The following is a 27,174-nucleotide window of genomic DNA, read 5'->3' as shown; positions in this document are numbered from 1 at the left end:
ATTTCTCTTTTCCTTCCTGTTTCTCTCCCAACAAATGTTTTCCTGTTTTATTTCTGAGAAGAGACGATATCAAGAAGCTGCTGATATCAATGTGCACCAAGGCACCAAACCCTGTGGGCGCAGGAACCGGAACCGACCACAAACATTGAACGTGGCTCCTAAAGCATCCGCTGTAAAACGACATCACAACAGTTCACGTTTCTTCTCACTGATGGAGAAACTGAGGCACGGGAAGGTGAAACGAAGCCAAGATTTAAGGGAAGTGAATGTGGTGAGGTCACCTCTGCCTTCTCCGCATGAAGGACTTGCTATTAATAACTCTTGCTAAAACATAATTAAAACCATCCTCTGTTTGCGAGCTCACCCAGCGGCGCTAAACCCTCCCTCGAGGGAACAACTTCCCAAGATTTACTGGAAGTGAATGTGCTGAGGTCACCTCTGCCTTCTCCACACGACGGACTTGCTATTAATAACTGGCTAAAACATAATCAAAACCATCCTCCTTGTGTTTGCGAGCTCATCCCGCGGCGCTAAACCCTCCCTCGGGGGCACAAGGTCCCACGATTTCCAACTCAGCCGTTGGAAAAGACCTTACGAAGGGAAAAGCTTCCGTCGCGGGAGCATCGCCCGGGGTATCGCCCGCCTCCTAGCCAAGACGGGTCAACCTGGAGCCCAACGCGCCGAGCAACGGGGCTCGTCTCGGTCCAGCCCTCGCAAGAGTCATTTCCTGCCTCCTCTGGGACGCCTCAAGAAATTCTTGAGGAGCAGCGTCCAGCCGCATCGGCAAAGCGCACCGCGACGTAGGATGAGGAACTTGTTAATTGCGGCACTCCTGGTTCTTCGTTGTTCGCTGGGTAAATAACCTTCCTTAGCTTTTGTTTCGGCTTTTTTTTTCATCGCATGGTGCTGCTGAGGGATGTCTGCGCCCCGGGGATGCTGCGCGGTACCCGGCTGGGCTCCGGGCTGAAAGGGTCTGAGGGGTCGGCTTGGGAACGGGAGCAAAGAGAAACCAGGGGAAACGGGATGCTGGGATTAAATTTATGGGGAAACGGGATTCTGTGATTAAATTTATGGGGAAACGGGATTCTGTGATTAAATTTATGGGGAAGCGGGTGCTGGGAGAGTAGAGTTTGTGCTCGTGGAATTCAGTGGGTGCTGGGAGGAACCAGACCCTGCTTGTGGAATAAACGGGGTGCTGGGAGAATCCAGTCTGTGTACTTGGAATATAGTGGGTGCTGGAAAGAAATAGTCCGTGCTTCTGGAGTATAGTGGGTGCTGGGAGAATTCCAGCTCCTGGAGTAAAGTGGGTGCTGGGAGAATTCCAGCTCGTGGAGTATAGTGGGTACTGGGAGAATCCAGTCCCTGCCTACGGAATACAGTGGGTGCTGGGACAGTCTGATCTGTGCTTGTGGAATACAGTGGGTGCTGGGAGAAGAGTCTGTGCTCCTGGAATATAGTGGGTGCTGGGAGAAACCAGTCTGTGCTTCTGGAGTATAGTGGGTGCTGGGAGAATTCCAGCTCCTGGAATATAGTGGGTGCTGAGAGAATTCCAGCTCCTGGAGTATAGTGGGTGCTGGGAGAACTCCAGCTCCTGGAATATAGTGGGTACTGGGATAATTCCAGCTCCTGGAGTATAGTGGGTGCTGGGAGAACTCCAGCTCCTGGAATATAGTGGGTGCTGGGAGAATTCCAGCTCCTGGAATATAGTGGGTGCTGGGAGAATTCCAGCTCCTGGAATATAGTGGATGCTGAGAGAATTCCAGCTCCTGGAGTATAGTGGGTGCTGAGATAATTCCAGCTCCTGGAGTATAGTGGGTACTGGGATAATTCCAGCTTCTGGAATATAGTGGGTACTGGGATAATTCCAGCTCCTGGAGTATAGTGGGTGCTGGGAGAATTCCAGCTCCTGGAATATAGTGGGTGCTGGGAGAATTCCAGCTCCTGGAATATAGTGGGTGCTGGGAGAATTCCAGCTCCTGGAATATAGTGGGTACTGGGATAATTCCAGCTCCTGGAATATAGTGGGTGCTGGGAGAATTCCAGCTCCTGGAATATAGTGGGTGCTGGGAGAATCCAGTCCCTGCTCCTGGAATATAGTGGATGCTTGGATTCCGTGCTTGTGGAATATAGTTTTCCTGGAGAACAGAGGCTGATAATTTGGGTTTTCCATATTGCATCCAAAATGATTTGCGCTACGCAGCTGGGATCGATTCTCACAGAGCGATGCAGGCAAGGGGGGGAATCCCAGCAGGATATCCTGAAGGATGAGGTGGCTGTGAAGGGGACGAAGCTGGGGATAACTGGGGAGGAAAACCCCAGCACTGCCAGCTCCCCGGAGAGAAAGAGGAACCTGCTGGTAATTAGGGGAGAACCCACAGGCTATGAACTCATGTTCTCAGGAAGGTGAGACAACGCCAGCCAAGAGCGGACGAGTGGGAACAGGCTCTGCCGTGCGTGCCAGCTGCAGAGCCTTCCTCCTCGTCCTCCTCCTCCTCTGCGCCAAAGGGGGGGTGGCAAGAGCAACACATCCCGTGAAGGGTTAAAAACAGGCGCGGAGGGAGGTTTCCAGATGGAAGCTCTTGGTGGGATCCAGCTCCTCTGTTGCTCTTAGCGTGGCTCCAGTGTAAATATGACAGCCAGCTTGGAATAACTTTCTCAGAGAGCTTGGTGCGTGGGATAATGCGCCCTGAGAGCCAGAGTTGACGCTGCCGGAGCCAAAAGGATGGAGGATTTCGGAAGGGCGAGCACAGGGGGGCGCGTAGGGTGGGTGGCAGCCCCCCAGCCCCAATTTCAGTTTCGGGATGGGGAGAGGATGGGAGAGGTGTTTTACGCAGCCAGGTCGCATCGCGACCCGCAGCCCCGAGCCCCGGGTCGCTGCTTTCAGCTCGCTTCCCAACGAGGAGACGTGTAGGATCTGGGCTTCTCGCTCAGCCCAGCACGGAGAAACTCGGGGCTACGGTGGGATAAGGTGGGAAAGTTGATGAGAGAGGGGTACCCAGCGCCACGGCTGCACTGGGCACAGCTGATGGTCTCATCAGTGGCAGAAATTTGATTATAATTAATATTATCTTCACAGAATCATAGAATGGTTTAGGTTGGAAGGGACACTAAACATTTTGTTCCATCCCTCCTTATTATACTTCTCACAGAATTACCACCTTGGAAAAGACCCACTGGATCACCGAGTCCAACCATTATAGAAGAATTAAAATATTAATATTACATCATATTATATTATTGTGTGATTGTTCTATCACATTATTGCATGAGTATGTGAGTATCTGAGCATTATAATGTGAATATTGCCAATTATTCTGCTTTATAAGACTCCGAAAACCAGAAAACATTTAAACTTGCATTGGGAAAAGGGAAATGAGCAGCTTGATATGACTCTGAAAACGCCACACGATTAAGAAATCTATTTATAGCGACCCAGCCTAAGGAAATGCAAGGCTGAGCCTTCAATGATTCCACAGCAAAAAAACCACATGGAATAAACAGCTGGGACAGTGGCCAAGGAGCAGCTCAAAACGCACGATGCAAAGCTTTGAGCTCCACCCCAAAATAAACGTGAGGTTTGGGGTGCAGGAATGCGAGTGGGGGCTGCAACCCCATGGCTCCTCTCCCTTTTCCAGCACATCCACCCCCAAAATAAAGGAGTGATCCCACCTGGGACGAGCTCTGGTCCAGGCTCTGCTGCGATTCCTTTGTTGTGGGGTCTCTGATTTAATTATGGGCTGGGTTACGAATCCATTCCTCCCACGTGGGAATGAGTTTTCCCCAAAGCACCAATAAATCCATGAACGTATCCATGCGGAACAGCAGCCAGCCAGCTCCTCGGGGTCTCTGCTGGTGGTGCTGGACGATGACCTGTTTGTTTTTTGTTTGTTTTTAGGGAATGCTGAGATAGAAGAAGAAGAAGAAGTAGAGATACCCAAGTTTTTATATGACTACGCATCTAATTTCAGTGAGAATATCTTGCTTTCCTTTGCTCATTTTATGGGTCCGGTCCTGTTCAATATCTTTATCCATAACCCGGATGAGGGGATCGAGTGCACTCTCAGCAAGTTTGCAGATGACACTAAGCTGGGAGGAGGTGTGGATCTGCTGGAGCGCAGGGAGGCTCTGCAGAGGGATCTGGACAGGCTGGATCCATGGGCTGAGGCCAACGGGATGAGGTTCAACAAGGTCAAGGACGGAGTCCCACCCTTGGGACACAAGCCCAAGCAGCTCCAGGCTTGGGGAAGAGTCGTGGAAAGGTGCCTGGAGGAGAAAAAACTGGGGGTGTTGGTCGACAGCAGCTAAACATGAGCCAGCAGTGACCCAGGTGGCCAAGAAAGCCACCAGCATCTTGGCTTGGATCAGAGACAGCGTGGCCAGCAGCAGCAGGGAAGGGATTCTGCCCCATTCTCAGTGCTGGTGAGGCTGCGTCTCGAATCCTGGGTGCAGTTTTGAGCCCCTCCCTCCAAGAAAGACCTTGAGGTCCTGGAGCGCGTCCAGAGAAGGGAATGGAGATCAGGGGTTGTGAGGAGCAGTGAGGGACCTGGGGTTGTTCAGCCTGGAGAGGAGGAGGCTGAGAGGAGACCTCATTGCTCTCCAGAACCACCTCAAAGGAGGTTGCAGAGAGGTGGGTGTTGGTCTCTTCTCCCAAGCGAGAGGTGATGGGATGAGAGGGAACGGCCTCAAGCTGCGTCAGGGGAAGTTTAGATTGGACATCAAGAAAAACTTCTTCACAGAAAGGGTTCTAAAGCCCTGGAACGGCTGCCAGGGTGGAGGTTGAGTCCCCATCCCTGGAGGGGTTTAAAAGGCAGGGAGATGAGGTGCTTGGGGATGTGATTTAGTAGTGGACGGGGACGGTTGGAGCTGATGATCTCAAAGGTCTTTGCCAACCTAATGATTCTACGACTCTATGAGTTGGAATAATGGGGGTTGGAAAGAACGCTAGGGCACCTCCAGCCAGCAGGGAGCCTTGCTCAGAAAAAACACCACAAGGCACTGAGAATCGAGTCCTCTGCGATCACAAATAAACCTGAGGGACATGGAGCCCATTCCACCTCCTTGTGTGGCCACCAGCAAACCCCAGTGTCGTTATTGTTAATTAAAAGGCTGCTACACAAGGAAGAGGGAAATTAAGGTGCCCCAAACCCCTTTAGCATCAGCGGAGAGAAACCACTACCTGATATCCCTTCTGCCTTTTAAAGGAGCCTCCCAGATGAAAGAATTTATGTCCAAACCCCATCAGGACCCCCTGATACAGATGTGAATAACCTGAAGGAAATCCACGCCCTAACACCGAATGGGTCCGACCGCTATAAATGAAGCAAGGCTTTGGTATAAAACAGAAAATAGGATTAAAAGCAGAGCTTAAAAAGCATTTTTCTGGAGCTGACGATCCCATTCCCATCTGAAATCACTCCTTGCTGAGCCAAAAGGTTATTGAGGTGGGCTGAGAGCAGAGAGAACCCCAGGAGCTGCTCCTGGCAGGGATGCCCTTGGCTGCTGCAGCAGGAACAGAGCCCCGCACGCTGCCCCAACGCCCGCAGCCCCAAAAATTGAGTTTCCAACCCATGGACTCAATGCTCGGTGGTTGTGGTGGTGTCTGAAGTGCATGAGATGCCTGCCTGCTTATATTAAATATGAGCACAGACTCATCAGGGCGACGCTTTCGTTCCAGGTGATTACTTATACCAAACGGTAGAATATTACTATGATAACACCACGTTGACACCCATGATGTATATCTACGAGGTGAGTGTGACTTTCTCTTCCTAATAAAAGGGTGCCTTTCCTGCCCAAAGCGCTGTCGCAAGAGGCAATAAATGCACATATAATGTTGATTTTAAATCACTCCCTCAAATGGATTTGGGCAAAGAGCAGCCTCGGGATGCAGGTTGTTCCATCACAGGTGATTCCTCTTCCTACACATCCATCCAAGCCCCATCAGGGCTTTGGGAAAGGGAGGGACAAAAGGAGATGCCACCCCCGGGTTCCAGCGAAACCTCCCTTCATCCCATGAAAGATGAGGATGCTCCAAGGCAACAATGGGATTCCTCCTTCCAGGATCAATCAAGGAGATCTAGGAAGGCAGAGGAGGGTTTCAGGGTGTGAACGCTGCCATTGGCTTTGGGCACGTTAAAGCAAGAGACTTTTGATTTTTAGCACATTAAAACGAGCCATTATTTACTTTCAGCTGACTAAACCAAGCAGATTTTGACTGATTTGTTTTCCTTGACTCTCCAGGATTTCCAGGAGTCGGTGGGATCGCCCCTCCAATGCCACCTGCCCCTCGTTGTCCTCCTCAGCCTCCTGGCTTTCCTGCTATGACCCCAGCAGAAGGTACGCAATCCCATGGGATTTCAGCACTCAAACCACATCATTCAGCCAACAAACCTCAAGTTCTTTCCCCAATTCCTTTTTTGCAGCAACTTTCCAATATAATTAATAAGTAATTAAACCTTTTAGCCGTCCGGCTGCAACGGTAGGGCCACCAAAACCGCTTTAATTGCTACTAATGACCTGAAAACCCATTCTCCAAGTGACCTCTTTGCATCCAGCCTTCAGCGGGACCTCATGTGGCATGAACCCGCTGGCAACCGTGGCCCAAAGCGGGTCTCAGCCCCAGCCCCTGTGTGGCTCCACCGCCCCGATCCCCTTTGTTCCAGACGCTGAACTTGCTGCCGTCCCAGGTGCAAACAAAACCCCCGCGTCCCGCCGCACACGTGGCTGGAAACACAATAGGAGGACGTGGCCACCACTTCCGCACCTTTTCCCCTCGTTTCAGTTGTGACGGCTTCGATGAAGGCCAGGTCCTCGTCACCGCGTTGGAAACGACATCCTCCAAACGACGCGGCCCCTCTGGCTTCAGCACAGTTGGGACTTCACAAACAAAGTCTGTTTTCTACAGATGGACGATGCCGTGCCGAGCCGTAACGGTTGTGCAAACACCAAAGAGCTTTGTAATGATGAGGTTCTTTCCTATTTCCTATGATTCTGTTGTAAATATGAACTCTTGCCAATAAAATTACTAACAATCAGCGTTCCGCCCCTAGCACGAAGCCACCAACATCTGCTGGAAAAGCAGGAGAAATGCCAGTCCCACCCATCACTGAGCTGGGCTCGATCTGCTCCTCCTGCCCCAATTCCCACCCCGTTTCTCCTGGGAAACCTCAGCCCCTCGAGGACCAGATGAGATTTTGCAATGCTCCACCTTTCCAAACCACCACGTTAAATAGAGGTTGGTTTGAGGACAAACCCTCCATGCTGGTGACCACCTGCCGCGGAGTTTTTGGTCCCTGGTGATGTGGTTTCATTTGCAGCCACTTGGTAAATAATCCCTAAACACCAGCAGAACAGGAATAACAAACGCAAGGAACTTGCACAGCGCTTGTCCCATCAAAAGGATCTTCTCAAGCATCTAAACCCATAAGCTATAAGGTAACAGTCAGTTAAGAAAAGCAGGCAGAAGGTTTCCACGTAGGTTTTACCAGAACTGCTCTTAATTCTGTTTATTTTCTGGAAAGCAAAGAGAAGTTGGACCACAAAAAGTCCCTCCAACCAATACAACCCACACCAGTTCCCCACGCAGAGTGAACTGGGCCAGAAATGGGGGGCTGGGGTCAAGGAATCTGAGTGTGTGAGGTTTGTTCTGGCCCAGCTGGGGAAAAAAAAAATGGAATTCTGCTCTCCAGGTGTCTACATTGCTTTCCTTTGGAGGATTTATGGGGCAGGAGAAGCAGCAAATTGGATCAGTCGTGATCTCGGAGCTCCTGCACGGTCTTGGAACTCCCCCATGGTCCTGGAGTGCCCACAAGTCAACGGAGATTGAGTCAACCCAATGGAGATTGAGTCAACCCAATGGAGATTGAGTTAACCCAATGGAGATTGACTCAACCCAATGAAGGTTGACTCAACATAAGCGGCAGAGCTCACGGTGGACATGTTTGCGAGGCCTCCAGGGTTGCAGAGCTCCAAGCTCCCTCAAGCTCACCTTCCAAACCCGAGGTAGAAATTCCCCTCCTGCTGGAGCAGGTACAACTCAAACCTACCCATCCCCTCTACACCCACAGAGAAGCGGTGCCACCACCAGCCAGTCCTGCTGTCCCTCGTCCCGGCTTTTGGGGTTATCTCAGTTCCCAACCTTGAAAAGGAGAAGTATTTTATTTTCTAGAGAAGCCAAGAGGCTCAGAAACAGACAGGAGGTGCTGAGGGGAGCAAGACCCAAATATGCTGCCAGCCAGTGCCACCTCCTGGCTCCTCGCTGCTACAAAAGTGGATAAAAATGCTGCTTTTTGCCTAGGAGAGTTGGGAAAATCATTTCTGAATATGCAGTGGGAGCCTCAATGACTCCATGATTCTAAACTCATTAATAAAAAAATCTAATAAAAAAATGTTCCTGACACTGAGGGACAGAAAACCACGAGGCCTTTCCAAAAGAACAAGATTAACCCAACCGCACAGAGGAATTAAATACATGCAGACGCCAACAATAAACCCAGTTTATAGTAAAAATCCACCTTAGTTTTAACTCTCACTTCAAGACCAGAAGAAAGGTCCCAGAGAAGATGTGGCTGCCCCATCCCTGGAGGGTTCCAGGCCAGGCTGGATGGGGCTTGGAGCCCCTGATGCAGCGGGAGGTGTCCCAGCCCATGGCAGGGGTGGGACTGGATGGGCTTTGAGGTCCCTTCTGAACCATTCCATGATTCTATGAAAACCAAAGTCTCACCCAGAGTCTTTTCTGATGGCAAAGCCAGAAGCTCTTCCTCAGTCTGGAGCTGAAGTCGTCCTCAGCCGGCTCCTTCCCAAGATGCTTTCCCAGATTTACCCTTTTTCCACCTCTCGTGCGCTGCCTGCCCAGCCCTTGGCTCTGTGAAAAACCACCGACCCGGGATAAGAGGCTTTAGCACAAAGAGGATTTCCCTCTGGGTTGGAAAAGCACTCCTGGGTGTCTAAAGGCACGCAGCGAGCAGGAGGTCTCCAAGGACTTTGGTGGTTTTGAGCAGCACAGTATCAAACCCTTTCAGAACCAAACTGAGGCCTGGGACTGATCCCCCAATGCCCTCCAGCCATGGATCCAGCCTGGATCCCCCTGCAGATCCTCCTGCCCTCCATACATGGATCCAGCCTGGATCCCTCTGCAGATCCTCCTGCCCTTCATCCATGGATCCAGCCTGGATCCCTCTGCAGATCCTCCTGCCCTCCAGCCATGGATCCAGCCTGGATCCCTCTGCAGATCCTCCTGCCCTCCAGCCATGGATCCCTCTGCAGATCCTCCTGCCCTCCAGCCATGGATCCAGCCTGGATCCCCCTGCAGATCCTCCTGCCCTCCATACATGGATCCAGCCTGGATCCCTCTGCAGATCCTCCTGCCCTCCAGCCATGGATCCAGCCTGGATCCCTCTGCAGATCCTCCTGCCCTCCAGCCATGGATCCAGCCTGGATCCCCCTGCAGATCCTCCTGCCCTCCAGCCATGGATCCAGCCTGGACCCCCCTGGGCGACTTTGTATTCCAGATCCCCTAAAACCTCTTCCAGACCAAACAGGACAACACAACTGGAGAGATTCAGTCGTTTTGACCCCACTTTTAAACCCTTGTCAAACCCCCAAAGAAACCGGCTGGCTCAACTCTCCTTATTTGATCCTGACACAGGCGATATTCGCTGCGCTCAGTTTACACAAAGCTGAGTCGAGCAGCAGAGATTCCCATGTTGGTTTGGTTTATTTTTCTCTTTTTTCCTGTTCTGCTACGGAGTTGCAAAAACATTTCAGGCTCTTTGTGTCTCCGAGTTAAAAGAATCGTCACATAAATATTTGGAATTGCTTGTCTAGGACTGACTCACACTTCCAGCCTGGCACAGCCCTCCTGCCTGAGCTCAGCAAAGGATGCTGGTGGCTTTGGGACACGATTCAGTGGCTGCAGCGTGGCTGGAAACCAGCAACTTCCAGGATTGAAGCTTTAAATATAGAAATCTTCCTTAATTATGAAGTTTTCTATGCTTCCAGATGTATAAAAACTGCACGTATCCACTCAGAGGTGTCTCAGAATTAGGGAATTAAGCAATTAAGCTCTCACATAGCTGTTTGCTCATGCACCAGCTTCTATGTTGGTGGCTGCCCCGTCCCAGGAGGGGTTCAAGGCCAGGTTGGATGGGGCTTGGAGCCCCTGATGCAGCAGGAGGTGTCCCTGCCCATGGGACTGGATGGGCTTTGGGGTCCCTTCCAACTCAAACCACTCCATGACTGACTCCATGAGCCCCCAGATCATTGGAATCGTTCAGCTAATGAGCGGTGGGGTCCATGAATGGTGTGGCCAACGAACGGGGCAGTCCATGAGCGTTGTGGCCAATGAGCCTCGTGGTCAATGAACGGGACGGTCCTTGAGTGGCCCCTGAGTGCAGCAGCCAACGAACAATGTGGCCAATGAGCGATGTGGTCTATGAATGACGTGGCCAACGAATGAGGTGGTCAACGAATGGCGCAGCTAATGAGCCTCATGTCCAATGAGTTGTGTGGTCAGTGACTGTCGTGGTCAATGAGTGAGGCGGCCAATGAATAGGGCGGTCCTTGGATGTCACGGCCCCTGAGCGCTGCAGCCCATGAATGGGGCAGCTAGTGACCATCTCGGCCAATGAATATACAGCCCATGAATGGTGCAGCCAACGAGCGGTGCAGCTGATGTGCCTCGTGGCCCCTGAGTGCATCACAGAATCACCAGGTTGGAAAAGACCCGCTGGATATTTAGGTTTCCTTTTACCCACTGCCATTAAAGAACAAGGGAGAGGAGAGAGCACCACAGCTCGTATATTAAAGTGATTATTATTTCTATGTCAGAGTAATTCAGTTGTGGTTTTTTTTCCTTGTTTTTTTAGAGCCGATAGCTCAAAAATGTAAACTAATTAACAACCAGCAGCACCTGAAAATTAAACGGTGGTGCAAGATCCCTGCCCCATTGGCACCACGTCAGGCCTTGAGGACAAAGTCAGTCGTATTTTCATATCTAGCAGCTTTATCAGACTTTACACGCAGGGTAACGTAACAAGTACAGATGTGCAAACATCACAGAGCGTCTGCATCTGCCCTTAGACACGGGAATTAAAACCATTCTGCATTAATTCATCGCAATGAGATCGGTGCATGATTCTGCTGGAGAAGATAAAGGGAAAAGCAACCAGAACTCCTTCAAAAGCTCACACACCCCACCCTGACCCCTGCCTGCTCCCCACCCAAACGAGCGCGAAACACCTCAGCGCCTGGTTTCGTGGCACCATCACCAGAAGCACCGCGGTTCTCAACTCCTAACACCCTCACGGCTCCGCGTGGCAATTCCTGTTCACCTAACACGCTGGGAATACACTAATGACCACACACCATTAATTCCCAATATCCTTCCTAGCCACATGCTGTTCACTTCCCAGAGAACTAGCCCTAAGGCTTCAGCACTGATTCACTTAGAGTTTTGTTAACTTTAACAGCCACCACTTCAGAGCATCAAGGCAGGAGCCAGGTTACATCCACAAGCAAACCAGGTTGGAAAAGACCCACCGGATCATCGAGTCCAACCATTCCCATCAATCACTAACCCATGTCCCTCAGCACCTCGTCCACCCGGCCCTTAAACCCCTCCAGGGAAGGGGACTCAACCCCTCCCTGGGCAGCCTTGGACACTGCCCAGTGACCCTTTCCGGGAAATATTTTTTCCTGATGTTCAGCCTGACCCTCCCCTGGTGGAGCTTGAGGCCATTCCCTCTCGTCCTGTCCCCTGTCCCTTGGGAGAAGAGCCCAGCTCCCTCCTCTCCACAACCTCCTCTCAGGGAGTTGCAGAGAGCAATGAGGTCTCCCCTCAGCCTCCTCTTCTCCAGGCTAAACCCCCCCAGCTCTCTCAGCCGCTCCTCTTCTTCTCCAGCCCCCTCCCCAGCTTCGTTGCTCTTCTCTGCACTCGCTCCAGAGCCTCAACATCCTTCTTGTGGGGAGGGGCCCACAACTGACCCCAGGATTCGAGGAGCGGTCTCCCCAGGGCCGAGGCCAGAGGGAGAAGAACCTCCCTGGCCCTGCTGGCCACGCCGGGTCTGATCCAAGCCAAGATGCCCTTGGCCTTCTTGGCCCCCTGGGCCCCTGCTGGCTCCTGTTCCACCAACCCCCCCAGGTCCTTCTCCTCCAGGCACTTCCCAGCCGGACTCCTCCTGCTCTGTACCCGCTCAGGGTTGTTTTGCCCCAGGTGCAGGACGCGGCACTCGGCGGGGTCTCAGCCAATCACCGGCCGCTCCATGCTCCCTCCCCCTAGCTCCGCAGCCAATCAGACCTCAGGCAGTGAGCGGCGCGGCCAATGCGCGGGGCGGCCTATGAATGGCGCGGCCCATGAAGGGCGCAGCCAATGAGCGGCGCGGCCCTGACCGCGGCAGCCAGTGGCCGCGCTCCCCGTGCCCGGGGCGGTCTATGAATGGGCGGCCGCCGGATGGGCGGGGCCGGCGGGAGCCTCAGCCAGTCAGCGCCGCGGCCCCGAGCGGCGCGGCCAATGACCGGTCGGCCCCCGGGGCGCCGCGGCCAATGAGCGACGCGGCGGCTGCGGCCGCGGCCAATGGGCGGCGGGCGGCGGGGCGGCTCGGGGCGGTGGGCGGCGGGGCGGCCATTGCGGGCGGCGTGCGGAGCGGCCCGCGGGCCGCCGGGCGGCGATGGAGATGAAGAAGCGCATCAACCTGGAGCTGCGGAACCGCGCCCCGGAGAAGGTGCGGAGGGGAGGGGAGGGGAGGGGAGGGGGGGCGGCCATCGGGGTCAGCGCTGGGCACCGGGCCCGGGAACCCTCCGCCTCCCCTTAATCCACGCATCGCCACCCCCTTCTTAATCCAGGCACCGAGACCCCCTCCCCGCTGTAATCCAGGCACCGGGATCCGTCCCTGCCCCGGTAATCCAGGCACCGGGATCCCCCCCCCCCGGTAATCCAGGCACCGGGATACACCCTCCCCCCTGTAATCCAGGCACCGAGACCCCCCCCCGTAATCCAGGCACCGGGATCCCCCCCCCCCGGTAATCCAGGCACCGGGATCCCCCCCTCCCCCCCTAATCCAGGTACCGGGATCCCCCCCTCCGAGTAATCCAGGCACCGAGACCCCTCCCGGTAATCCAGGCACGGGGACCCCCATAATCTAGACACGGGGTTACTCCCTCCAGTAATCCAGGCACCCAGTAATCGACCGAGACCCCCCCCCAACCCTGTAATCCAGGCACCGAGACCCCCCCCATAATTCAGGCACCAGGATCCCCCCCCCGTAATCCAGGCACGGGGACCCCCATAATCCAGACACGGGGACCCTCCCCGTAATCCAGGCACCGGGATCCCTCCCGTAATCCAGGCACCGGACCCACCCTTCCCCCGTAATCTAGGCATGGGGACTCCCCTGTAATCCAGGCACCGGGACCTCCCTATAATCCAGACATGGGGACACCACCCCACCCCATAATCCAGGCATGGGGACCCCCCCACCCTGTAATCCAGGCACTGAGACATCCCCCCCTCCCCATAATCCAGGCACCGGGATCCCCCCCTGTAATCCAGGCACAGGGACCCCCTCCCATAAACCAGACACAGCCCCCCTCCCCCCCAGTAATCCAGGCACCAGGACCCCCCAGCTCTTCCCCCCGCCCCAACCCAGGACCAGGACTCCTGACACGCACCCCTGCCCCTAGTCCGGGACCCCCAACTCTGGAGCCTCCAACCCAGACCTCCCCTCAAACCCAGGCACTGGTGTGTGGGACCCCCCCAGTCTCAGGGAGCTCCCCTTGATTCCCAACTCTGTGACCCCCACAGCTTCCCCCCCGCTCCCCCCTCCAAATCTGGGACCCTCCAACCCAGGACCCCCCAGTCTTGAGAAGCTCTTTTCCCTGCATGTCCTGCTGTAGGGGAAAGAATTTAACATTAATCGGCTGCTCCTCATTCCCACTCCGCAAACTACGCGACCTGGATCGATTATTGGGTTGTTTTAGTGGGTTTGGCAAGAGGAAATTATTTAATTGGGGTTAATTAATGCGCAGAACTCACTGCTGAAATAATCTGGAGCCGGGTTTGGGGTTCAGGAACGGACCCGTATCAAGTATCGAGTTGTTTTAGTTGCTTTGGCATGAAGAAAGTTACTTAATTGGGCTTTAAATAACGTGCGGGACTCACTGCTGAAATGATCTGGAGCCAGGTTTGGGGTTCAGGAAATGGAATGGGTTTGTAGGTTCGAATGTGCACAATTAAATCATTGGACTTTAGAAACAAACGGCAGTTGGACCCGCAAGCAGCTCCCACCCCAGCGGTGCCGTGAGAAGCTATCGAGGTGTCCGTCAGCGGAGTTTGGGGTTAAACCGCAGTTTAGCAGAGTTTGGGATGCTTTTTGCATGCTTTTTCTTTCAGTGTTGGGGATTTTGAACTATGTATCTGGTCTAAATCTAAACCGGAGGCCAAACCAGCAGAGGTTTAACGCTCTTCAGGTCACGGTTGAGATGAAGCGGGTGGGTTTCGATGCTCGCTGGCCTGATGAGTGACCTGCTGTCCTGTTTGAAGGTGACGGAGTTGGTGCTCGATAACTGCCGGTCCAGCAACGGCGAGATCGAAGGCTTGAACGACTCCTTTAAAGAGCTCAAGTTTCTTAGCATGGCCAATGTAGAGCTGACGTCGCTGGCCAAGCTTCCCACGTTGAGTAAGCTCCGAAAGGTACGTCCATCGCCTGATGGAAAGTGCTGGTCGTGGGTGGTGACCCAGGGCTGGGTCTTTTGGCACTTGCAGATGAGCTTCTGTGGTGCTTTGTGAGAAGATCCGAGATGGGTTTGGGTTTGGTTTAGGTTTAGATTAGACCTTAGGGAGAAATGTTTTGCTGTGAGGGTGGTGAGGCCCTGGCAGAGGTTGCCCAGAGCAGGTGGTAGATGCCACATGCCTGGAAACGTTCAAAGTTGGGTTGGATGCGGCTTTGAGCAACTTGATCTGGTTGGAGATGTCCCTGCCCGTGGCAGGGGGTTTGGACTGGCTCACCTTCATGGTCCCTTCCAACCCAAACCATTCCATGATTCTTTGATCTCCAGGTAATTATGGCCAAATTGGGCTTGGCCAATGACTCTCAGGCAGTTAGTTCTAGTCTGTTAGAGCTGTAAAGGTTGGCTTCATTCTTCATGGAGCTGGGTTGGTGGGAGACCTTCAAATCACCCAGCCGGTGAAGCGTTGCTGGCAGAATGAAGGTTTGCAGAGCATTCCAGCGTTCTATATTCTGCTAATTTAAGGTTTAGGTATCCACAGCCTTGGGATTTTAAGGAGAGCTTTATAGTTCTCAAAGTAAACTTCAAGGAACTCCAACATCCAAAGCGTTAACACAACTGATGCGTATGAACTTGTAGGAGTTCTCAAACAGCATTGGGATTTGACTGTTCGGGGAGAGAGAGAATGGTTAAAAATGAATCTGATGGTGAAAATCTGATGGTTTAACTTAAATTTCTTCTGTATCACAGTTGGAGTTGAGCGACAACATCATTTCAGGAGGCCTGGAGGTCCTTGCAGAGAGATGTCCCAATCTCACATATCTAAACCTAAGTGGCAACAAAATCAAAGATCTTGGCACTGTGGAAGCTCTTGTAAGTACGAAGTGAGGGGTGCAAATGAGGGCTGATCTAATAAATGATCTTTTTTATCAAGAATAAATGGGGTTTTTGCAATTGAATGGTACAAACGTGGCCATAAGGGCTGCACACGAACAGTTTTGTCGAGCACAGCAGCAAAGAGACGCTTTAACTGGTGCAGGGTAAGAAAGCAGCAAGAGCCAGGCAGAGCATGAGATGTTCTGGCTGCTTAAGGAACTATGAGATGGTTTGGGTTGGAAGAGACCTCAAAGCCCATCCAGTCCCACCCCTCCTGTGGGCAGAGACACCTCCAGCTGCATCAGGGGCTCTAAGCCCCATCCAAGCTGGCCTTGGACACCTCCAGGGATGGAGCAACCTGTTCCAGGGATGGAGCAACCTGTTCCAGGGCCTCCCCACCCTCATCGTGAACAGTTTCTTCCTGATGTCTAATCTAAATCTTCCCCCTTCCAATTTACCGCCGTCCCCTGCAGTGGGATGTGCAGAATGAGGGACTTATTGAGCTTCCGTTTTGTCTTTGTAAGAGAAGCAGCCAGTGATGTCTCACTAATCCTCTTGTGCTCATTTGTTAAGGTGTGGTTTGTCTCATAAGCAACTGCCTTAAGCTCTCATTAAACCGTGAGGTGATTAGGACGCAGAAGTGAGGTGGTCAGGTAGGAGCAAACCTGGAAAGCACTGGGAGGAGGACGCTGAAATGCAGGGGAAGCTCTGGTGCCTGTCGCTGTGGGCTCTGTCTGCCTGTTCCTTTACCTGAGGATGGTTTTAGGGCTTTGGTATAGCCTGCATGTTGTTAAAACTGCTCATAAAGATCCTTCGCCTGCTTTAGTGCTGCTTTAGCCTTGCCGTGTGTAGAGAGAGTTAAGCAGTTCTCGTGCTCAGGAGAAGAATCGCTTCTGTTTGGATCTCGGAGGCTTGCGGGTGGCTTGTTCTGTGTGTGCGCAGACCCTGAGAGGCGAGAAACCCCCCATCCGTGGTCTGCTCACAGAATCACTAGGTTGGAAAGGACCCACTGGATCATCGAGTCCAACCAGTTCTGGTAGGATCTGTCTGGGTGTGAAAAAGTGAAGGAAAAGCAAGATTTTACATGTATTTTAAATCCAAAGAGTAGTGCAGAACTCTGTTCTCAGAATTGTATAGGTCAGCTGAACAAGCCTGATGTAATAACATGTCACCCCACAGAAATAGAGCACATGAGATCATGGAAGGGACAGTTTGCAGGCAAAGAGAAGGCTGCAGGGAGGCCTTAGAGCAGCTTCCAGTGCTGAAAGGGGCTCCAGGAAAGCTGGGGAGGGGCTCTGGATCAGGGAGGACGAGGGGAACGGTTTTGAGCTGCAAGAGGGGAGATTGAGATGAGATCTTGGTTAGAAATGTTCTGCTCTGAGGGTGGGGAGGCCCTGGCCCAGGTTGCTCCATCCCTGGAGGGGTTCAAGGCCAGGTTGGATGGGGCTTGGAGCTCCTGATGCAGTGGGAGATGTTCCAAGGGGTGGAACTGGATGGGCTTTGAGGTCCCTTCCAACCCACCGCATCCCGTGATTCTAAGCGCTTCCATTAGGAGTTGTCACTGCTGCAAATAATGTTTTGAAATGAAGTTGGTGTTTAGCAGGGAGCAAAATACTGAACAGAAGGGCCAGGGACACAGTAAATCCTGCGGCTGCCTGTGTGGTTAACGTGTCTGGGCTGTGACCGCACTGTAACGTGAAGCAGCGCAGTTCTGTCAAGAAGAAGGTGTGGAAAAAAAACCCTTTTTGTTTCTTTTCAGCAAAATCTTAAAAACTTGAAGAGCCTGGACCTGTTCAAATGTGAGATCACAAACCTCGAGGACTACAGAGACAGCATTTTTGAGCTGCTTCAGCAAATCACGTACCTGGATGGATTTGATCAGGAAGATAACGAAGCGCCAGACTCTGAGGATGACGATGATGAGGGTAACTTCCCTGGAATGGGCCGGCACCGTGCTGTGCTCTTGTTTTTGAAGCACAAAGTTCTATACTGGCGTGAATTAACACGCTGTGATACAGGAGGAAACTCCTGGCACGGGCTTTGAGTGTTATTGCAGAAACCTTCTGCATTTAAGGGAATTTGGCTAAAGAAGTTGATACAAAGATATAAATACTGTCAAAATAAGTTGTTGCCAGCCGTACAGCACTTTGGCACTGCTGAATGATACAAAGCAAGGCAACAAACACATTATTTTGTATGAAAAATTACAATTTCACTGGTTTTGTAACGCCTCCTGTCCCGTGCTCGAGTGGAAACCAAGTTCTTGTTCAAAGATGTGCGTAGTTCCTTCTGCCCTGCCCTCAGTCGCAGTCACTAATGAGGCTGTTCCTGCCTCTCTGCGTTGTTACCTGGCTGCGAGGATGCCTGTAGGGACAGGTCTGTGGCTACAAATCCAACTTCGCTGCGATTGCAGCAGCACACGAGCTCTTCTTAAGTGTTTTTTGCTTAATGAGCGACTGACACAGGCTAAGCCGCACAGAAAAGAGCGTCCAGCGTGTGTTTGGGTGCTGTTAGCGGTTCTCATGGGCTGCTGCGTCTTACACACGTCTCTGTTCTAAATATCCGTGCAAAGAACTCGTGAATTTTGGGCTGTGTTTGTTTCATAGAGATTTCTCAGGGTTTCACGCCCTGGGCTGGGAGCGGCTGCTGAGTCTGGAAGGCTGCGTGTAAGAGCTCAGTCAAAGCCAGAAACCCAATATTTGAAGTGGGATTAATAGGTTATTAACGTGAAAATGAATTTCTGTGTTAAATCACCTTGTCATTTTGTGAGATTTGCTTAACTGGAAGTGTGAAAGTGATGATCTGCTCCAGAGGTGGAAATGAAATGAGAGCTCGTCTCCCAAACTGTAGGTGTTTCAGAGTTGCTAGGGAGTGATTAAATAACATATAAATGTAATAAGTTAAGCTGGGTTTGCTTTTACGTATTTCAGAGTTTGATTCTGTAGAGAATCTCCCTTCCCCTGGCAGGTTCCCAGCTCCTGTGCAGGAGTCGCATTGAGAAGTCCGCCTGCAGCTTGCAATGATGAAATATCTTTGGCCTTTCTTGAGGGGAGGCATAAAGATTAACTTCATTAAATTCCACTTGTTTCCCACATGTGGCCTGCATTTTAAAAGACAAAAATAACCCAAACCCTTCTGGAGAAAAGAATAAAAACCAAAAACATTACAACTGGCTTGGACTGATGTAGCCAAACCGGCTTAGAGACGAGTTAACGGACCTTAACTTTTATCATATAAGTGCAACCTTCATTTCAGAAGGTGATGAAGACGACGATGATGAAGATGAGGGTGAAGCTGGTCCTCCAGGAGAATACGAGGAGGAAGATGATGAAGACGACGGAGGCTCCGATTTGGGGGAAGGCGAAGAGGAGGAGGAAGTGGGTCTGTCGTACCTGATGAAAGAAGAGATCCAGGTAAGGTTTGTAAAACCTGCTGTGTCAAAGAAATGTGGCAACGCTGCTGGCAAGTGTCGGTGTTAATTCAAGAGCCAGGGTTGTAGTTGGATCGCTCTTATGCCCCCCCTCGGCGCTGTGGGATGGCAGAGCCTCTGTTCTCTGAGCTAAGGAAGCCGCTCTCTCCCAACTGTGCGCTGCTACCAGGTAAACTGTTGGGACAGAAGTGCTTGTTGAGGAGAATAAATTAATATCTTTTGAAAAAACAAACCAAATACCTTGGACTTGAGAGAAGGGAATGAAGTAGCAGCAAGTAACCAGAGCTTGAGGTAGAATGAAACAAAGAAAGAGTCTGGTTTTTGCTGTAATGCTGGTTTTGTACCATGTGCTCACTTGAAAATGGTTTTAGTGGTTATGGAAAAATGGCTCAGAGGATCTTCTGAGGATTATGGCGCTAGAAAGCAACTGGAGGAGTGTAAGGATAGGAAAATAAACCTGTTTTACAAGGTTCTGAATAGATTCTTGTAAATACGAACACGTCATGCCCAGATGGTTATTGGATAGAAGTAAAAGCCCTGAGTTCTGATGTGTTCAAGGTGTTCAAGGTCAGGTTGGATGGGGCTTCAGCCCCTGGTGCAGTGGGAGGTGTCCCTGCCTGTGGCAGGGGTGGGACTGGGTGTGCTTTGAGGTCCCTTCCAACACAAACCATTCCAGGATTCCATGTAGTGCTCTCCTTTGGCAGCCACTGGGGTTTTGGAGGGAGAATGTCTGGCATGGGTTTTGCAAGCAGTTCACACCTTTTGGACCAAACCCTCACTGTGGCCGTCACTTCCATGACTGTGACTTTCACTAAGAATTTCCTCTTGGCAGCATTTCACATGGATGTGCATAAAATCTCAACCTCGGCTCTTTGTTGTTTGTCATTTTGCTCTTGTCCCTGATGCTCATGTGATTTTTGGGGAGCAACCACCATGAGCAGCTCCAGCCTAGGAGAAGTCTGGCTGGAAACTGCCTGGAGGAGAAGGACCTGGGGGTGGTGGTTGAACAGGAGCCAGCAGGGGCCCAGGTGGCCAAGAAGGCCAAGGGCATCTTGGCTTGGATCAGACCCGGCGTGGCCAGCAGGGCCAGGGAGGTTCTTCTCCCTCTGGCCTTGGCCCTGGGGAGACCGCTCCTCGAATCCTGGGGTCAGTTGTGGGCCCCTCCCCACAAGAAGGATGTTGAGGCTCTGGAGCGAGTCCAGAGAAGAGCAACGAAGCTGGGGATGGGGCTGGAGAAGAAGAGGAGCGGCTGAGAGAGCTGGGGGGGTTTAGCCTGGAGAAGAGGAGGCTGAGGGGAGACCTCATTGCTCTCTGCAACTCCCTGAGAGGAGGTTGTGGAGAGGAGGGAGCTGGGCTCTTCTCCCAAGGGACAGGGGACAGGACGAGAGGGAATGGCCTCAAGCTCCACCAGGGGAGGGTCAGGATGGACATCAGGAAAAAGTTTTTCACGGCAAGGGTGATTGGGCAGTGTCCGAGGCTGCCCAGGGAGGGGATTGAGTCCCCTTCCCTGGAGGGGTTTAAGGGCCGGGTGGACGAGGTGCTGAGGGACATGGGTTAGTGATCGATGGGAATGGTTGGACTCGATGATCCGGTGGGTCTTTTCCAACCTGGTTTGCTTGTGGATGTAACCTGGCTCCTGCCTTGATGCTCTGAAGTGGTGGCTGTTAAAGTTAACAAAACTCTTAAGTGAATCAGTGCTGAAGCCTTAGGGCTAGTTCTCTGGGAAGTGAACAGCATGTGGCTAGGAAGGATATTGGGAATTAATGGTGTGTGGTCGTTAGTGTATTCCCAGTGTGTTAGGTGAACAGGAATTGCCACGCGGAGCCGTGAGGGTGTTAGGAGTTGAGAACCGCGGCGCTTCTGGTGATGGTGCCACAAAACCAGGCGCTGAGGTGTTTCGCGGTCGTTTGGGTGGGGAGCAGGCAGGGGTCAGGGTGGGGTATGTGAGCTTTTGAAGGAGTTCTGGTTGCTTTTCCCTTTATCTTCTCCAGCAGAATCGTGCACCGATCTCATTGCGATGAATTAATGCAGAGTGGTTTTAATTCCCGTGTCTAAGGGCAGATGCAGACGCTCTGTGATGTTTGCACATCTGTACTTGTTACGTTACCCTGCGTGTAAAGTCTGATAAAGCTGCTAGATATGAAAATACGACTGACTTTGTCCTCAAGGCCTGACGTGGTGCCAATGGGGCAGGGATCTTGCACCACTGTTTAATTTTCAGGTGCTGCTGGTTGTTAATTAGTTTACATTTTTGAGCTATCGGCTCTAAAAAAACAAGGAAAAAAACCCACAACTGAATTACTCTGACATAGAAATAATAATCGCTTTAAGATATGAGCTGTGGTGCTCTCTCCTCTCCCTTGTTCTTTACTGGCAGTGGGTAAAAGGAAACCTAAAGCTGTTTGTCTGTTTGCTGTTGTGGGTTGCCTGTCCTCGTGCTGGTGTCTAGGGGCTGCAAAGTCCACGTGGAATGCAGCCTCCGAACAGAGCGAGTGGGGTTTTGTGAGCTTCTGCTCAGATCAGTGTGCGAGTAAAACCCAAATAACCCCTGATTTTAAAAATATCTCAATTTTTGGAAAGGATGAAGACGACGACGACGACTACGTTGAAGAAGGAGGTGATGAGGAGGAAGAAGGTAAGTCCTCAAGTTGTTAAATTGTGACTTAGGCAATTAATTCTTTATAATTCTGTAACTTAGCAAATTTGGGACATGCACTTTAACGGCACAGATCACTGTTTGATGGGTCTGTTTCTGAAGGTGTGAAGTGCTTTAGGATGGTTTTAAGCAGGAGCTCAGGCAGGCAGTGGGACTTCGCTGGGCAGCATTTGCCTTTTTGTTTGCTCGTACAATAAAGATAAGGAAGACTCAATGGTTTTCAGCGTCTCTGGTTGAAGTAATTTCCAAAATGTAAGGTTCTGCATCCCCTACGCAGTCAGAAATTCCAGTTTTCCAGCTTGGAGAGGAGAGGGGTTGTTCTGTAGGATGTGCCAGTGATGTTTACATATATGTGAAGTGTTTCATGCCTTGGAGGCTCCCCTGGGGATGCCCTGGAAGCAGCAGTTGTGGCCAGATCTTTCCCTTTATTGAGCTCAAAGCGGCTTTTCCAGTAAAACCTTTCTGCTTTGGAGGCAGCCGCTGGGAGCGAACCCGGCCCTGTGCCCTGTAACGGCTTCGCTAGGGAGCCTCGTTGTATTTTTTCCTATCTTGTCTTTTTAGGAAAGGTTGAAACTTCTTAATTCCGTAGAGTTTTGATGTGAGACACGTGTGTAATGGTCAAAAGCTTGCAAAAAACAACGCCCCTGCGTGTAGTTCGTGCAGCTTTAGAAGGTGCCGCCTGTCGAGATGGGGGAAAGTTTGAAACTCCACCTTTGGCCTTTTGCAGAATGTAAAGATCTCTTTGCAAGAAGTGGTCATCGGAGTATTTTTTCATAAAATAACTTTTTTTATTGTTTTAAAAAGGACCTGCGAGGACTTAAACACCACAAACGCAATCAGTTACTTTCTTTTTGCCCCACGTTGGAGGTTTCCAGGAGTGCAGGGTAGGGACCAGCCTCACGTTCGATGCTCCTGCTCCGTCCTGGGGCACCAGAGGGGAGGTCGCTGTACAGGCAGGAGGCGTCTTCTTCACTCTCGCAGTTATCGCTGCGCTCTGACTCGTGGGTGGGTGATGTGGCTGTAGACACCTCTGCCTTCAAGTAGGAAGATGAGGAGTCTCCTATTATTTCCAGGCTGCTGGAGTTAAAATTACCCCACTTTGTGCTTTTCTTGCTACGAGGCTCTTCTAGAACTTTGCTTTTCTAAGGGTTAGGGAATGTGTCCTAACCTTTAAACCGTCCCCAGCAGCGAGGGCTTGGGGTTAGGCCTGAAGTCTGCAGAAACTGTAGACAAACTGTAGGCGTTCTCACCCGGCCGGTGCCCCCCGGCTTGTCCTTGCGCTCGACTCACCCTGCACTTGTGGAAAAAGTGGAATTCCAACTCGGTCCTGTTCCTTCTTCCCTCTCTGCGAACGCAGCCTCCGAGTCTACGGAGACAGCAAAGTGGGTGGGCAGGGCGGCCAATTATCTGGGAAATGCCTGCTGGAAAAATCGGTCTCTTAGACCGGGCAAAATTGCATTTCTGGATTTCGCCACAAGAGCGCGGAGTCCCCTGGCTGAATGAAGTGGATTTCTGTGAATAAGCGCTCTGGTGTTTGTGTGAGAGGCTTGCATCAGGTTGTCACTGGAGAGGGAATGGAGCGTGGTTCACCTGGCGTCTGCACGGTTCAGGCAGGGAGTGTGTGACTTCTGGAACTGGAATCAGGGAGGTTCAGAAACAACATTTCCATTTCTGTTTGCATACATTTGAGAACTAAACCGCTTTTCTATACATCTGCTCCATAGAGCAGTGGTTGACAGCCGACTGAACATGAGCCAGCAGTGGCCCAGGTGGCCAAGAAGGCCAAGGGCATCTTGGCTTGGATCAGACCCGGCGTGGCCAGCAGGGCCAGGGAGGTTCTTCTCCCTCTGGCCTTGGCCCTGGGGAGAGCGCTCCTCGAATCCTGGGGTCAGTTCTGGCCCCTCACCACAAGAAGGATGTTGAGGCTCTGGAGCGAGTGCAGAGAAGAGCAACGAAGCTGGGGAGGGGGCTGGAGAAGAAGAGGAGCGGCTGAGAGAGCTGGGGGGGTTTAGCCTGGAGAAGAGGAGGCTGAGGGGAGACCTCATTGCTCTCTGCAACTCCCTGAGAGGAGGTTGTGGAGAGGAGGGAGCTGGGCTCTTCTCCCAAGGGCCAGGGGACAGGACGAGAGGGAATGGCCTCAAGCTTCACCAGGGGAGGTTCAGGCTGAGCATTAGGAAAAAATATTTCACAGAAAGGGTGATTGGGCAGTGTCCGAGGCTGCCCAGGGAGGGGATTGAGTCCCCTTCCCTGGAGGGGTTTAAGGGACAGGTGGATGTGGTGCTGAGGGACATGGGTTAGTGATTGATAGGAATGGTTGGACTAGGATCCAGTGGGTCTCTTCCAACCTGGTTGTTCTATGATTCTATATCGGTCATTCCTGTATGGAACATTGTATGCTCAGTTTGAACTTAGATCAATACGTCCCACGTGAATTATTCAGTGATGTAAATGGATCATTTTTGAGAGCCATAAGCAGCACGGATGTTCTTGGGGGGATGCATTAACTACAAACACAGCGATCTGCTGAGATCACCTCTTCTAAAAGCACCATTGGGCGTGTGATGCCCGAGCAGAGCATAACATGTCTGCGTTCCTCTCTTCCTTAGCAGAGGGCGTTCGAGGGGAGAAGAGGAAACGAGACCCTGAAGATGAAGGCGAGGAAGAGGATGATTAACGTGTTACAGACACAGTAGGACCAGACTCTTCAGCAACAGAACACGCAATAGTGATTATGCAGACCTGTATGTCTCCATGTACCATAGATGTCCCTACAGAAGATATGTTAACTTTTTATAGGAGAAGTGTGGTTTTACTATTCTTGCCCTTTTTATCATTCCAAATAAGATATAATAGCCTGGTAGTGAGCCTCTATGTAGAAAACAATTGCCAGCCCTATAATCACTGAAGCCATTGTCAAGTTTCCCCCCCTTAGACTTTGATTTGGAGCTCTTTAATTTCGTACACGCTTGCTGTGTTGGTCATCGTTAGCCCGGAGTTCAAACCCCTCCTCTCACCCGGGTTTAATATTGTGTGTTTCCTTCAAGATTTTAAAGTTTTTATACCTAAAAAGCTGAACTCGGAAATGCTGTTTGGCAAATCCCAGCTTTGGAAATGAGATGTTGGCTGTAGTGTGAGTTGACGAGGGATTCTGTTTGAATCGACAGCCAGATCACACCTTCATCGCAGCTTTTTAAAAGGTGACTCCCATAGTATTCAATTTTGAATTCTTCTGCCTGTTTTGTGTGTTTCGTTGTGAAACTGGAGTGGGTTTCAGATGATCTTTTGTCCCAATACTTGGTGTTTGCTGGAGTGTTCACTGGATACCTTCAGGAACACATCCTGGCAGACTGAAAGGGTTCTAAATCCTTCCATTCTCCCCAGCGCAGGTATTAACGATAGCAAATAACGAGTAGTTTTAAACCGTTCCACTAGAAATCTCTGTTAAACTTTGATTCCCTCTGCTCTTGCATCGTTGTTTCAGGAATTCTGCAGCAGTCGGGGTGTTTGGCTATAAAATATCTGCGTTCCTGATGCAGAAGTTAACGGGTAACTACTTCAAGCACACGTTTTTCAGGCAACCTCCCCCCCCCCCAACACTTTCCTACAATCATTGAAGGGAGAAAAACAAATGTCAATTAAATCTTTCTTTACAGGTTACCTTTTAACTTTTTAGACCTGGTTGTAGGCGAAACTCATGTTCCTGTATGATACTCGTTATTAGGGAGGGTTTTATATTGAACTTGTTTGGTGGCAAGCACAGCAGACGAGTTTTTTTCTAGCAGCCCGATATCACCAACAGGTCTTTAATTCTGCCCCAGTTCATATTTTCTGTTTGAGCCGCTGCAAAACAAGTTCAGTCGTACAGCATTCCTTCCATTTAAAACCATAGCGTTGCTATAAAACTAATTTCCATGGTTTCACGTAGGTACTGAACCAAATATCATACGCAGTTTTATTCAAGAGACTTATTTTTGTATCTGTCCTGGCTGGCGTTAAACGGGGAGACAGCGCGGGTGGGGAGCAGGGAGATGCCCTGGACCTGAGGAAGAGTCAGGCAGTGAGTACTTACTAGTTTTTCACACGCTCACGGACTTTTAACACAACTTCTAACTCTTAAATCAGGTTTGGATACTGCAGGGCTGAAATTTTGTGAAGCCCAGTCTCGCGTGTGCGGGTTCCCCCCCTGGATAGAGCCTTAAATCATAGTTTCTGCTGCAGTGGTGAAGCACAACCAGGTGTTAAAGGCATCGGAATGGATCCAGGGAGGTGGAAATGAACGGACTGAATGGGGTTTGTGTTTCTTAACGAATACCTGTAAAGACACTAGAACAGGAGTGGTGAAATGGCATTCACAACCACAGCCGAGTTCCCGTGTTTACGGATACAGAACGAATTGAAGCCCTAGATAAGTGCACATCCCATCTTGTCGTGGAGGCTCTGTGTTCCAGGCAGTTGCTTTGTGCTCAGCTTCGAGATAGAAAAGTGTCTTTTCCCATCCATTCCCTTATTTTTTTAGTCTCCGTGAATGATTCAAAACTATTATTTATACATGTGTACTTTCAGGTACCTCACATCAGGGTTTTCCCTCTTCTACTGATGCATTTAAGATTAGTTTTAAATGGAACAAAAAAAAAAATCTATTTTGATGAATTAAAAATAATGGAATACCGGTCTTGTTTCAGTGAGCGCGTCCAACGTTGACGTTGGATGAGCTTGTTGGACAAAGCAGGATAATCTGGGGAGGGCTCAGCAGCCTTTCCCTCGGCCAGGCAGGCTTCACGCTTCCCAAAACACCTCGCAGTGTCGCGCATCCGCCACTACATCGAAAAACCTGAGCCTCACGCAGAACTTAACCTTCCTGAGTAGCTCTGTCTTCTCCTCGGTAAGAGTTTCAGATCTGTCAGCTTGGCATGCAAGTAAACAGCACCGCATTTTTTAAAACCAGAGCCTCCAAAAGAGAACTTTTGAAACTTTTTTGCTTGGTGGGTGGTCTTTTCATGCAAATACGTAAGGGTGGGTTTTATATTTTGTAGAGGTTTTGTCCTATTTTAATGCTCTTTGTATGGCAGTCTGTATATAGTGTGGTTTTGGTTCCTTCTCAACCTCTTTCCTTCAACTTTGGAGTAACTGATTTTGTGCAACTGTGTTTTGAATAAAGCCATGACAGTGTTAAATTAAAGAAAACAACCCTGCAGCACTCTTTGGATAATTTTTAGTTGTAACAAAACGTTGTTTCCTCCCCATGTGTGCTGTAAATTTTAAATTAAAAAGTTTTCAAACCGAATTATTTCAAATAAATTGAGACTATTGTATTGGATTACTTTGCTTGGTTTGTACAGCTGCGGAGAATGCGATGTTTCCTGAGGAATGGAGTCGGAGGGGATTGTTCTTGCCTGTTGTCTTCTTGTTACTGGGATTCGTGTGGAATTATGCATCATTTTGGAGACCAGAACTCAAATTTTGTGGTAACATTGTCACGGTCAAGGAAGGA

General features: G+C 50.8%; 1 protein-coding gene across 2 annotated transcripts; it reads left to right on the top strand.

The window, feature by feature from the left end:
* The first annotated feature begins 12,604 nt into the window (after positions 1-12,604).
* Positions 12,605-26,967, top strand: ANP32E (acidic nuclear phosphoprotein 32 family member E). 2 transcript variants are annotated; one of them, XM_069878675.1, is made up of 7 exons: positions 12,605-12,719; positions 14,537-14,686; positions 15,472-15,594; positions 17,357-17,522; positions 18,853-19,010; positions 21,608-21,662; positions 24,293-26,967. In XM_069878675.1, exons 1-7 carry the CDS (start codon positions 12,666-12,668, stop codon positions 24,355-24,357), a joined length of 771 nt encoding a protein of 256 aa, XP_069734776.1. In that variant the 5' UTR covers positions 12,605-12,665; the 3' UTR covers positions 24,358-26,967. The 2 variants fall into 2 exon arrangements, with proteins under 2 accessions (XP_069734776.1, XP_069734775.1); XM_069878674.1 differs by having other exon boundaries at positions 24,290-26,967.
* Positions 26,968-27,174: the final 207 nt, after the last annotated feature.

Source organism: Phaenicophaeus curvirostris, chromosome 29, assembly GCF_032191515.1.
Source record: "Phaenicophaeus curvirostris isolate KB17595 chromosome 29, BPBGC_Pcur_1.0, whole genome shotgun sequence".
NCBI classification, from domain to species: Eukaryota; Metazoa; Chordata; class Aves; order Cuculiformes; family Cuculidae; genus Phaenicophaeus; species Phaenicophaeus curvirostris.
This window is presented reverse-complemented; position numbering and strand designations above follow the sequence as displayed.